We start from the raw sequence: 12884 nt of genomic DNA, 5'->3' as shown, positions 1-12884 counted from the left end.
AATAAACTGTCTAAAGTACTTGAAAACTTGTAAATAGACCCCATAATGTTTAGAGTTTTTGATAAAGACCTTTCTATAGACGCCTTAACCAGATTTTTAACTCAATTATTGCCAATTTGGCATCAAAAAGACAGACACATCAAACATTGAGACATGACGGCTCTGTCTTTAAAAAAAGAACAAACCGTCTTAATTACTTAAAATCTTGAAGATATACCCCTTGATGTTTAAAATTTTTGATGAGGCATGTCAAGATCTTTCTATAGACACCTTTACCAGGTTTCTAACACAATCTTAGTCAGTTTAGCATCAAAAAGAAAGATCTATCAAACATCAATAACTAGAGAGACCCGTAAGGTCTCAATGTTTGATGGGTCTGTCTTTTTTATGATAAATTGACTTAGAAACTTGGTTAAGATGTCTATAGAAAGGTCTTTACATGCCCCATCAAAAAACTCTGAACATTATGGGGTTTAACTACAAGATTTCTGGTGTTTAAAACTATTTGTTGATTTTTAATCTCCATGTAAGGAAAATTCTCCATAACGGCTAAGACTCGAGCTGTAGTGCTCAGGAATGGTGAATAGAAATCAAAATTCAATAGTGTTTTCTCATTGTTATTGCTTGGACATGATCTCGGTCATTTTTTGTTAGTTTTTGACCAAAACTATAGGGTCTATATCGAAAAAAAGCAATTCAATTGGTTTTTTTTAACACCCTTTATGTATGATAGATATTTTCATAAAATAAACCTTGTTTACCCTAAATAAACCATATTCGGTTTCAGGCATGACAAATACTCTTTTTATGAAATAAGAAAAATCTGAAGGGGGGGAGGTAAACTGCTGATGTAAGATGTGAATAGAAAAGTTAAAACATAATTTAAAGTAAAAATGGCTGTAAAATTTCCCATGAAAACTTCAGTATGAGAAATGTGTTCTGGTTGGCCACCCTGAGGTTGGCAAGTCCTACCTGGCCAGGAAGCTTGCTGAGTTCCTCATACTCAAGTCTGGACAAGACCTGTGCTTGGAGCAGATGCGAATCCTTTGGACTAACAAGGAAATCATAAACATTTATAATACAGAAAGGAAAAATTACACAATTTCATGTCAGAAAGTTAATTGAAAAAATTTAAATCTGCTGAAAAATGATTTTTTCGAGTTTTTCATATTTCATACTTCGTCACATTGCTTGATTTAAATAGTAAATTCATATTTTCTGAACTTTTCGGAACAATGACCCTTAATTTTCATATCCCTATAAAGTAACATGGTGTTTAGGATCTCGCTTATCGACAACCAATAAGGTTCTTCTTTACACTGAAGTTTTTTATTGGTTCATTAAAGGGTTGTATATATTTCTTTTGTGAAGGGTGGCCTGGTTTCCTTAACCCTCCTAATAGAAATCGCCAGTAGTAAAAATATCCCTACAATTTTTTTACATTCCTCCCTTTCCTCAAGTGCCCCGAGAGGCCTTGGTTGAGTCTGTTAAAGATAATAAAAAGATGATAATAATTGGACAAACGAAGAAGAAAATTGTATGAGGCAAAGTGCAACAGAGAAACCTTGAATTTATTTGGTAGAACTAAGGAATAAGAAGTTAACATATTACAAATGCATACATCGTGAGCCAGAAAAAAAAGATTTTTTTTTAAGGTTTTTTTAGCATTTTCCCTCAAAGTGCCATGTCTAGCATCGAACCACAACCCCTTATTTTGTAATGTATTGAAAATAAGGAGATAAGGGGGGGGGGGGAGTGTCGATTATCGTTTTTTTTTTATTTTCATGTTCAGTAAGGTTTTAGACATAGGTAAAAAATTTGCCCCTAATCTTCAAATCGTTTCAAAACAAGTAAAAGCATCGGTTTTCTTTAAAATGTAAGGAAAGTTTTCAATTAAGTAAAAAAAATATCATAGATCTAAACTTATGCTTTAAGTACTTTCTTTTTGTACAATTTCAAGTTCTCAATAATATGAAACTTTCAAATGATTTTAAAAAGCAAGTTTATAAAAGCACAATTTATTGATTTTTATTGGTCCCAAAAGTTTTTATTATATTTCAAAATACTTTTTGAAATTTATTATGAACCCTCCTGAATGTATATTATTGTATATATATGTAAAGTTTGGAATGTGAAGCAAACTTTTACCCATACATCTTAATAATACAATTACGTAAAAATACAGATTCCACGAGTAATAAGTTCCGATTTCAAAGTCAAGCACTTTTGTAGGATTCCCCCCCCCCTCCCTTAGTTTAAAATGTTGAGGGGGGGGGGGGTGCAGAAGGATCTTGGTCTTGTGAGGAAGGGAGGGGGGAGTAAAATATAGATTGTTTAAATCACAATATCACACTTGATTTATTGGTTGCTTACAGTACTATGCACATTTGCACATCATTTATGTTTCTAAAGATCTCTGGTAATTTTACAGTATGCCAAGCAACTTTTTAAAAAGTTTTTTTCAGTAAATCGAAATGTAAATGTACGTTTGTAAGTTAGGAAACTTACACAGCCATCCAAGCACAAGGAACAAAGCTGGATTGTGTAATTACAATAGTAAAAAGCATACGGACATACTCTTGTTATAGAGAAGCTGCACTACTAAAAATAAATAAACCTATTTCTCCAATACTGCACTGCAATAGAAAACATATGGTGCACATTATAAGGTGGGGTTATGAGAGAATTTAAGGACAGGCATATGATATCTGATGTAAACATATTTTAAAAGCAATGCTTTTCTATAATTTTAGTCGGTCCGTCCTTACGTTCGTCCGTTTGTCTGTAACGGTTAGCTTTTTCTAAATCAACGGTCAGCTCGTTAATTTAGACATGTTAGAATTGTCCTATAGATTTCAAACTTTGCTTGGTGATTTGGGTACAATTAAGAAAGCTCAGCAACTCTATAATCGTTACCAGAATGTCCGTACGTCAATTTAAAACATGCAGCTAAATGATCCTGTTTATTTTTCGTTTTTTCTCCATAAGTAATATTTTATAATAATTTTATAAGAATATATGTTTGTTGTATTGCGAACAGAAATAATTTTGTAAGTGCAAGGTAAAACAAAATGCTATATAACTGCAGAAAAAAAATAATAGTGGCAATAAAACATTTTACCTTTCTCTATAAAGAAGATATAAATTCTATTTTTTTACTAAGGAATTTCACGCAAAGTGCATGTTGATAACTAATAACCCACCATCTTATTTTTTTAATAGATTGAAAATAAGGCTGGGGGTTATTTTTTCCCTAGGCCTAACCCCTACTGGGCATATAGTTGCGGTGCCCCCAACTCTGCGGGGCTTCCTAGATCACTTTATCTAAAGTAATAAACAAACAAACGAAAAACTACCACCTCACCCTTATTTCAATTTATTAAAGCATAAAGGAGGAGGTTATCACAAGTAAACAAGTTACTTGTAGAAGACTATTTCAAAATGGACTGAGAATTACAATTTTTCAGCCGGTCGTTAAGAAACCACGGTAATTAAATGTATTAATGGTTATATAACATTTGTGTCAAACCTTGAAACCAAGGCCAGAGTTGAAGGTAAATTTACACCTATCATACAGCAGTCCTTTTTATTGCACGGCTAAAGTACTGTACAATTACATGGTTATTTGCATTTGTTTGTGTTATTTCCCCCAGTACGCGCCCAATATAGCGTCAGTTATTACCTTATAATAAGTTTATGATTTTATAATAACAGTGGAGTGTTCAAGAATGTATAGACTTACTTGGAGATTTAAAGGTAATATATAAATAGATAGGTGTAGAATTAGACATGGTTTAAGAAATAGATAGATTGATATTAATTGATAAATACAAAAATTGATTGATAGATAGATAGATAAATATTAATATATAGATATATATTGATAGGTAGAAACATAGACACACAAAAAGATAGATATAAAGCTAGATACACAGATAAATTAATATAGAGATAGATACACATCAAGACTAATGGGTAAGTCGATACACTGTTAGATAAATCGATAGATACGTAGTTAGATTAATATATATTTTGATCCACAGATAGATCAATGTTAGATGTACAGATATATTAATATAGACTCACAGATAGATTAATAGACGTGGAAATAGATTAATAGAAAACAAAATATTTGATAAATAGATACACAAATAGATTAATAGATAGATAGAAAGACATACCGATAGATAGATAAATAGATATTTACATAGGTACACATAATATATATATATAATATATATTTTTATAGTAATAGGTACATGCTCACAGATATATTAATATATAAATACATAGATGCATGGATAGAGATTAAGAGATATAGAAATAGATTAATTGAAACACAAATTTATTTGTAGATAGATATATAGATGCTGCTTTCAAGTTTCTACGAATATTTAAAATCTTTAAGGAGAACCCGATTGGTTTTGTTGTTAGCGAGATCTTTCGGTACAGAAAGATAGACAAACACACATCCTGTTACTTTATTGTAAGGGTTAAAATATAGATAGATCAACAAATGGATCAAAATCTTAAATAATAGATACACAGATAGATATATAAATATATTAAAGGACGCCTGCAAGAAATCCACGCTTTAACTACCAAAAGACTGCCACAAGTAGACCCAATACCACAAATTTAAAGCCTTCAGCTTCAATAACAAAAAAGTTCTAGGCATTTCAAAATAGCATTTCATGAACAATGAAAATTTTGAAAGATTTACAATGCTCATAAAAGAAAAAACAATATTAAATTACGTCGCCTAGACATAAAATTATAACCTTATCTTTGTCAGAAATTTAGATTGCCAGTAACTGATTACATTTTTAAAATAAAAACACCACATTTCATAGTCAAAATCTATGAAAAAAATTCGATTTAAATTGCATTTGTGAACAAAACTCATAGCGGAAACAAAGGGGAAAACTAATAAAAGCTCAGCTGTGATTGGTTGCTTAGCTGATTCAGCCTTCTGATTGGCTACAGTACACTCGGTACACAACAAGTTGAACTTAATTTTTTTTAATGATTTTGACTATAAAAATGGGTATTTTATTGTAAAAATATAATTAGTTACTGGCAACCTAAATTTATGACAAAAATAAGCTTATAATTTTGTTTCTAGGCCACGTAGTTTAATTTCAAAATTTCTAACATTAGCATTGAGATTCTTTCAAAATTTCAATTGTATATAAAATGTCATTTTAAAATGCCTAGAACTTTTTTGTTATAGAAGCTAAAGGCTTCAAATTTGGGGTATTGGGTCTACTTGTTGCATTCTTTCAACAGTTAAAGCGTGGTATTTCTTGCAGGCTTCCTTTAATAGGACAAAAGTTAGATAGGTAAGGATTCTACAAATATATGTGTAGCCCAAAAAAATAATTTTAAAGCAAATGCTTATTTTTTTGTAATTTAAGGTTACTGAAAAAGAAGATAAAAGTAAATCCAGACCGACAGTCATAATTCTAGAGAATATCCATGCGCAGGTATTGTTTACAAATCAAACTTTTTTAATGGATTAGTTTTTTATAATATTAGTGATCTTAAGGGATAAGATAATTAAAAATTTAATTATACTCTCAATTATCATGTAATTGAAAATTATGGGAGGAAATATTTTGATACTGTTGATTTGATAACCTCACCTTAGGGCACCACAACAATTTACAGTCCAATTTCCCTTTCCTTACTAAAATAAATATTTTGGTTGGGTAGGTTTCGTGATTTAGCTTAACTATCAAACTGCAGCAATTATTTAGATTATACTTGTGGGTTACTTAATATTCTTAAAATGCTTGGGTATGGGGACAAGAACATCACAGCTTTCATTTCAATGGTTAAATGTGTGTGATTTTTAAGTTTAGGGGTTGCGATGGGGTTAACACCCTTTTATCCCCCCGCCCTAGAGCATCTATGAATGGGGCATGTTTTATCGTATTTACTTGAGGTTTTTTAATTAAAACCATGATAATTGTTGTAAAATTATTTTAACAAAAAAAAACGTGTTAATAATAATGTCTGTCTCAACAAAAGTATGTCCCGTAAGACCTCTGAATCTTTTAGTCAAACTTAACAAAATTTGACATTGCTTGAAAGAGTTTCGTTCTATATACAGCTTACACCAACAACAAAATTATTTCGAAAAAATCAAGAAACCTATACGTAATATTTGTTGTGGTTCAAAACATAGTAGGATTGACGACCTCTACAACTGCCCCCCCCCCCCCCCAAATAATATTTTAGATTTATTTCGCTTGTTGTTTATACCTTATTCCTGCGTTCCTGCTTTAGACAATTAGATAAGAGCCAAGACGTAGGTTTTCATGAAATCTAATTTATTTATTTTTAGGATTCTCGAATACTGCATATCTTTTCTGAATCAAGAATAAATACTGATAAATATCCACTCATGATTTGTACTAGCGAGCCTACTCCACATGTTAGGTTAGTGGTTAGTATTTAATTTATAGATATACAGTAAGATAGATAGTTTTTTTTAAAACTTAGAAAGACAGTTAGATAGACAGTTAGATAGACAGTTGGATAGACGGTAAAGACTGACAAGTAAATTAGTATTACCATAAATGTAAAAAGAAATTTAAATGCTGAGCTGGATCTTTAAATCATTTCCATGGTGCGCCAAATCGGGGTGCGCCGAATTTCAGCCAATCACAGCGCGGCATTTCGTAAAATGCTGTGTTCTCATTGGTGGAAATTTGGCTCACCCTGATTTGGCGCACCATTGAAATGATTTAAAGATCCAGCTCTGATTAATTTTTCAGGGATGTATGTACTCGCTATGGCTTTGCAGAATTTTCTATTGGAGAAGACGTGGAATTTGTTCAGGGATTTCTTTCCAGATTTTTAAGGTATTCTACTATTCATAGCCCAGGGATCTAAAAGGATGTTACAACAAAAGATATTTTTTACATATCCCATTATTATTATGTGATATGTGTGTCATGAAATAAATATCTAATCTATATCTAATCGAAGCCTGAAATTCACAAATGATGATAATCAAAATTAGGCCTTCTTGACATTAAATTATTGGTTAAAAAGTTTGGATGCTTCTAATTTTATAAATCTAAAGCAACGACTCTAATTCCTACAATAACCAACATATGACTAATATTAAGATTCTCTACAAAATAAAGATAGGTTCTAAAGTTTACTGTATCTTACTTTAGAAAAATTCACACAATAAAGTATATCTAAAAGGTCAACACACTTTTTGTGTATGATATATTATCGTCATGAACATAATATAATTTAAGAAATCCCAAATATTTAGCAAATTATTTCTCTTTCTTCTTTTCTTATTATAGAATGAATATCTGAATGGTATGTGTATTTTATTCTAGATTTTTAGACGAAAACTATTTTTTTCAGGCAAGTAGTTACTCTAATACAAAAAAAAATCTATCTATCTAGTGTCTTTACATCTATAATCTACCTCTTCCATGCCTGACGGTAGTTATCAGAATTCAGAACCCATTATAAATTTACATTTATCTATCTATTGTTAAAGGTAAACTACTACCTAAATTTAGAACCAAATATCTATCTGTTTTTAGACGAAAACTACTAAGCCTGGAGGTAGCTACCCGTACGCAGAACCAAAGCACTATCGAGGCGATTCAATGGATTTTGAGGATTTTCTGTAATCTGTTTATTTTCGTTAAAACTACTTCCAAAGGCAAGGGTTCATATAAACATTTATAATTAGGACTTGTTATACATTTTATGTAAAAATTCTGCTAAAAAATATCATGGAAATATTTATGGAAAATTGTCAACCCTTTTTTCTAAGATTTTTCCCAATAAGACTTCTACCTTTATCTTAGTTTTTCAGATTAATATTCTAATTATATACCATTTGGAGTAGTTATTTATTTCATTGTAGTATAGACAACTTTCCCCGGATAGTAAAATGACAAAACCCGTATTAATAAAATGATTTTTATTTAATATTTCGTAGACAAATCTTTATGATATGATACAATACATGACTTTTCAGAATGGCTAAGAACCAGTTATAATTCAGCGGACATTAATCTGTTTCAAAACCATTCCGGAAACCCCTATTCTATAATTTTTAATGTGTTAAATATGAACAATTAACAATTACAGGTGGGCTTTCTTTAAGCCCCAAAGAATTTCTGAGTTGTCCTGTTGATTCTTCACAGGTTTGTAAAAGTTTTCTGGTTAAATTAAAAAGCTTGAATAACATTAGATATTCTCAAATAAGTGGCTCCCCTCAAAGTTCCAAATCGAGCACAGACTCCCCCACTGCATGGAATGGCGTTTTTCATATTTTTGTTAGGTTAGTTTAGGTAAGGTTATGATGTATCAGGCACAGTGGAGCTTTGCAGGTTTATGGGTTAGCCATTGCCCATTAAAAAGTCCCTCTTTATTATAGAAACTGGGGTGCTCTCGAAAGTTTTTATTAAATAAAAAAAAGTTTAGGTTATTATTCAACAAAATCTTAGTTGAACTTTTTGTCAATGTTCTTTCTTATTACTTTGTGCTATTTTTCAAGATGATATAGCTTAAGTTTGATATTTGAGTTTAGTTTCAATGCATAAATAAGTTGTAATTGAAAGAATATTTTGTTTTAATGGGCAAATAAAACCAGTTTTTGTTGTATAATTTCTATTAATTATGATTTTTAATACATACATTTTTTATTCCAGAGTTTGAGATGTTGGTTTATAAACCTTTGGAACGAAAATCTTGTGCCATATCTGAGAAAGGTGTTGTAATTCTTTTTTTATTTTAAAGTGTCAAAGGCTTAAAAGAAACGTATCCTAACCTATTGATTTAGAATATCATTGATCATTTGCATTGTATGATGATATTTTTTAAGGTACTATAAGCTGCTTCCAGGTGTAAATTGTTTTTAGGGTAGTTTTTTTAAATAGAATTTAATTGTGGCCGATAAATAGTTTGCCTATAAACGGTTTTGCCCGTCCAGCTGTTTACATTGCAACTAAGCAAATCATAATAGACTTTCAGTCACAAGATCCGTCCAACTTTTACTTTAAAAAAAAGACTAAGAAATAACATTTGTGTCTCATATGGTTAATCCAATATTACGAGTAATGAAGGTCTTGGACGGTATGATTACCCGAAACTATTTTTGATTAAATATTTATATAAGACTTATCGAATAATCATTTAATGAAAAAAACTGCTTTTTCGTACCAAAATGTGTTCTGACCACTAATAAAGCTTGTTTATACAATGTGTTCTTATGTGTCCAATAAACTGTTTAGGTATATAGATCTACTAAATTTATTTGATATTACTACTTGATTGATTAGGTTGTGAGTTCTCGAGAGGATCCCTCAGAATTTGAAGATCCTGTAAGGTAAAGAAATATTATTTTTTTTAAATAAAAGGACCATGGAGAAAAAGGAAGTAGCGGAATTCGTCGTATTTTCATAGTAGCTTTTTATAAGTTATTTTAGGGTAGGTTAGGTCAGGTTAATGTTAATGTTAATTATTGCCCCGCAGGGTTATAGCTCCCAGCAATGTTAGAAAAAGGAAAAAAGTTACTGTGAAAATACGACGAAACCCGCTACTTTGTCTTTTTTCCATGATCTATATCAAATTTACATTTAAAATGAGTTGTAGCAATGACGATAACGTCCAGTAACAAAAATAATAAAAAGAAAATAAATAAAATATTCATTAAAAATTACATTTTTAATTGAAGACAATAGGTGTATAATTAGATTGAAATGTGTTACAATTTTGATATTTATTGTGAAATATTTAGATTTGTGATAAGAACCTGGCCTTGGGATAAGCACAGCTCAGATATTTCCCAGGTATTCTTTTATTCAATGGACAGACAATTAACAGACAATCATTTCTTACTTAAGAATAGTTTCAATTATTGGTAAAATTAGTAGGTTTGAAAACCCCGCTGAGTTAGTGCATTGTAGCAGGGAGGGAGATGATATTGGAGTGCAAAATACACTAGTATCCAAAGTTTTACGTACACTTTTTTAATTGGTAAGCTCAAAATCTTTGGGTACTTTAATTTAATTTTGATGGATGGTTACAAACTAGTAGTATCTAAACTTTTCAACCTATTATTTCAATCTTTAGAAAGGGGTAATTTTGTTTATAACCAGTGGGGATAAACACAAGTATATAAACTATTGTCGTGGTATAGGAATAGTGCTCTTGGGACCAGAAACAAGGATGTGGTTTTTTAGTCCACTAAGCAGTGATTTATACTAAAGTGGATTTTTAGGTAGGAAGTTAAATATGTAGAAATACCTACTAACTCTTTTATAAAGGGATAAATATATTTATATTTGATCCCTAGGTGTTGCTGGCCGTGAAATCAGACAACCACCAGGGAAGTGAGGAGGATTGGAAACTTGAGGACGGGGGTCAGGAGCAACAGGAGACGGATCAGAGGATCAGTAGGGCTGAATCTTCCCCTAGGTAAAAATAAAATTTCTATCCCAAAATGGTTCGTAGAACATACGGTCAAAAACACATTTCAAAGTTGTTAGTTATGTAAAAACAAGTTCAGTATGATCTCATGAACCGCTGGATTAATTTTCAATGCCAAGGAAAGCATTCTATTGGACCTTTGGGTTTAGAATTTAGGCCATTTGGCGGGGTATTTGAGGCCCCCCCCCCCCGGCCCCCACCTTAAGAAAGGAAATTTTAATAAAAAAAAACAGCTTATACTGTCTCCAAAAAAGTGGACAAATGTTCCAACGTTCGACCCTATATACTATAACAATTAAAGTCATGTTCCCTATTAATATGACGTTAAGCGGGATATTTCGGCCAAGAGTTGTAATGTTTATCTATTTTTTTGAGACATTAAAAGCTGCTTTAATTATCATTTATTTATCAGGCATACCCAAGATCCTAGAGTGAGTTTGGAATCTACTGGAGCTATAGACACATCTAAACAGTATGACAACAATTCTGATGATCCCCTCGTAAGTTTTTTTTAGTACATAGATGTCTTTCCGTCCGTCTGTCTGTCTGTCTTCTTACTACAAGACCTAAAGATAAGATTGGAATCCAATACAACATTTTATATGATACCCTATTGATTTTATAGGCAATAAGAAGTCTTTTAATCCGTCTGTCTGTCTTAAAAGACTCAAGAGTGTCCAAGGGTGATTGTACTGGCTGTCTAACTATCTTTATGTACAACTACCTATCTGTGTGTATGTATATCTGTCGGACTGCTTGGAATTATGTCTGTATGTCTGGTCATCCGTGTGCCTTTCTATCAGTCTGCATGTTAGCCGGTCTCTATTTCCTCATTCCGTTCTACCGTACGTCAACAAATGTGTGATCGAGCAAACAATCATTTAAACGGCTTATAAAACCCATTTTTTGGGATGTTGTTTATTAATTCTTTATTGTAGATGAGTATGCTGATTTGCCTTCAAGAAGCTGCCCAATATAACCCAACGAATGGCAAATAAACAAAGTGAATTATAAAATAGCCATGCTTTGGAATGAAAAATACTAAATGATAATAAAGCAATATTTAGGTATATGAACTAATGACAATGAACCAAATCCTATAAAATTTCCTAGGTTAGCCTAGGAGTTAGGGTTTCCAAAACCTAACCAAGGGATATGTAAGACTTAAACTCAATACTCATAGTCTAGCATAAATATTTTCATATGGTTTGGTCCTTTGCAAAAATACATACCTTAATTATAACGCATCTGCGCAACTGAGTTGTAAATCTCAATAAAATTGCTTATTATTTAGCTTTTTAAATTTTTTATTCATTTTAAACACGAAACCTTTCTTTCTTTTTAAAGATGATTTTATATTAAATTTGTCAGATTATTGTACATTTATTTGTATTTGCCTGAAATCTATTATATTTAAAATGTCACTTAAGCCTTTAATTAATTAATTAGAATATAGAAATTGGCAATGTACAGAAAAAAAACAAGGATGCAATTATTCAAAGTTGGGAGTCCATAGAATAATAACAAAATAATCCAAAAGCTTTTAATTTCCACAAGAAAATTTTCCAGAAAGGGAGAGGGCAATAAATCAATTTTAAAAGAATTGGACGAAAGATTAATTCATTCAGAAAGTTTTATTTAAAGATTCAAAATACAATTTACAGAGTAGCGTCTTACTTTAACCGTATACATATAAAAACAACTGATTATTATTACTTTTCAAATATGAATCTATTGCTTAAATGTAAATTTACATGCTGGAATTAACTAAATAATTATTTAGGTATACTTTAGCCAAGGTTTTTCTAACTCAAAAATAAGTATTCATATCGTATTATGATAGATAAGTAGATTCTTTTAAAGTATTTAATATTCATAATTCATGGATGTGATAAATAAGAATAAAGTTTGATATCTGAATTTTTTAAATTATGATAATATATGTATGTATTTTAATTAATTTACTGTGATCTGCTTTTACTAATAATAATAGATGATAATTGTTATTTAATAATAATAAATGATAGAGCTGTTTTAATTTTTTGTCTGGCGCTTTTCTATCTTGGTTGGTTCACCCAGGGCTCGGTAGCCGTAGTCATGATTAATTCGAATCTTCTAATAAATGTAATTCTGCTTGAATATTTCATTGAACAACCTAAGGCCCTAACCGATTTATATCAATTAAAGGATTTAAAAGAATGTTTTACCAATTTATTTAAAATTATCTGCTTTTATATTTAAAACTAAAGGATACGCTCCTAGTGGCCCCACGACATTTTCAATGTTATTATTGAAAACAAAGTGTTAAAGAAATTTGACTTTTTTGAATAGCGATTTCTCTTGAAAGTTGGATTGTGGTACCCTTTCTCAAAATAGTTAAAAACCTTCCCTGGACCTATGAGAAGATA

At 30.9% G+C, this 12884-nt stretch overlaps 1 protein-coding gene across 1 annotated transcript in view; it reads left to right on the top strand.

Annotated features, from left to right (window-relative positions):
- Positions 1–12514, top strand: part of LOC145319343 (neuron navigator 2-like) — a 123283-nt gene extending 110769 nt beyond the window's left edge. Inside the window, exons 44-56 of the mRNA XM_080161422.1 lie at positions 925–1059; positions 3715–3756; positions 5418–5486; positions 6350–6444; positions 6783–6869; positions 7578–7699; positions 8134–8189; positions 8697–8756; positions 9327–9373; positions 9785–9836; positions 10343–10464; positions 10889–10976; positions 11415–12514. Coding sequence (XP_080017548.1) covers positions 925–1059; positions 3715–3756; positions 5418–5486; positions 6350–6444; positions 6783–6869; positions 7578–7699; positions 8134–8189; positions 8697–8756; positions 9327–9373; positions 9785–9836; positions 10343–10464; positions 10889–10976; positions 11415–11474 — 1035 coding nt within the window. The 3' untranslated portion in view covers positions 11475–12514. The remainder of the gene's footprint in view (positions 1–924; positions 1060–3714; positions 3757–5417; positions 5487–6349; positions 6445–6782; positions 6870–7577; positions 7700–8133; positions 8190–8696; positions 8757–9326; positions 9374–9784; positions 9837–10342; positions 10465–10888; positions 10977–11414) is intronic.
- Positions 12515–12884: the final 370 nt, after the last annotated feature.

This window comes from Acartia tonsa, chromosome 5 (assembly GCF_053477335.1).
Source record: "Acartia tonsa isolate MP-2025a chromosome 5, ASM5347733v1, whole genome shotgun sequence".
In the NCBI taxonomy this organism is placed as follows: domain Eukaryota; kingdom Metazoa; phylum Arthropoda; class Copepoda; order Calanoida; family Acartiidae; genus Acartia; species Acartia tonsa.
Note: the sequence above shows the minus strand (reverse complement) of the source record. Positions and strands in the feature narration are given on the sequence as shown.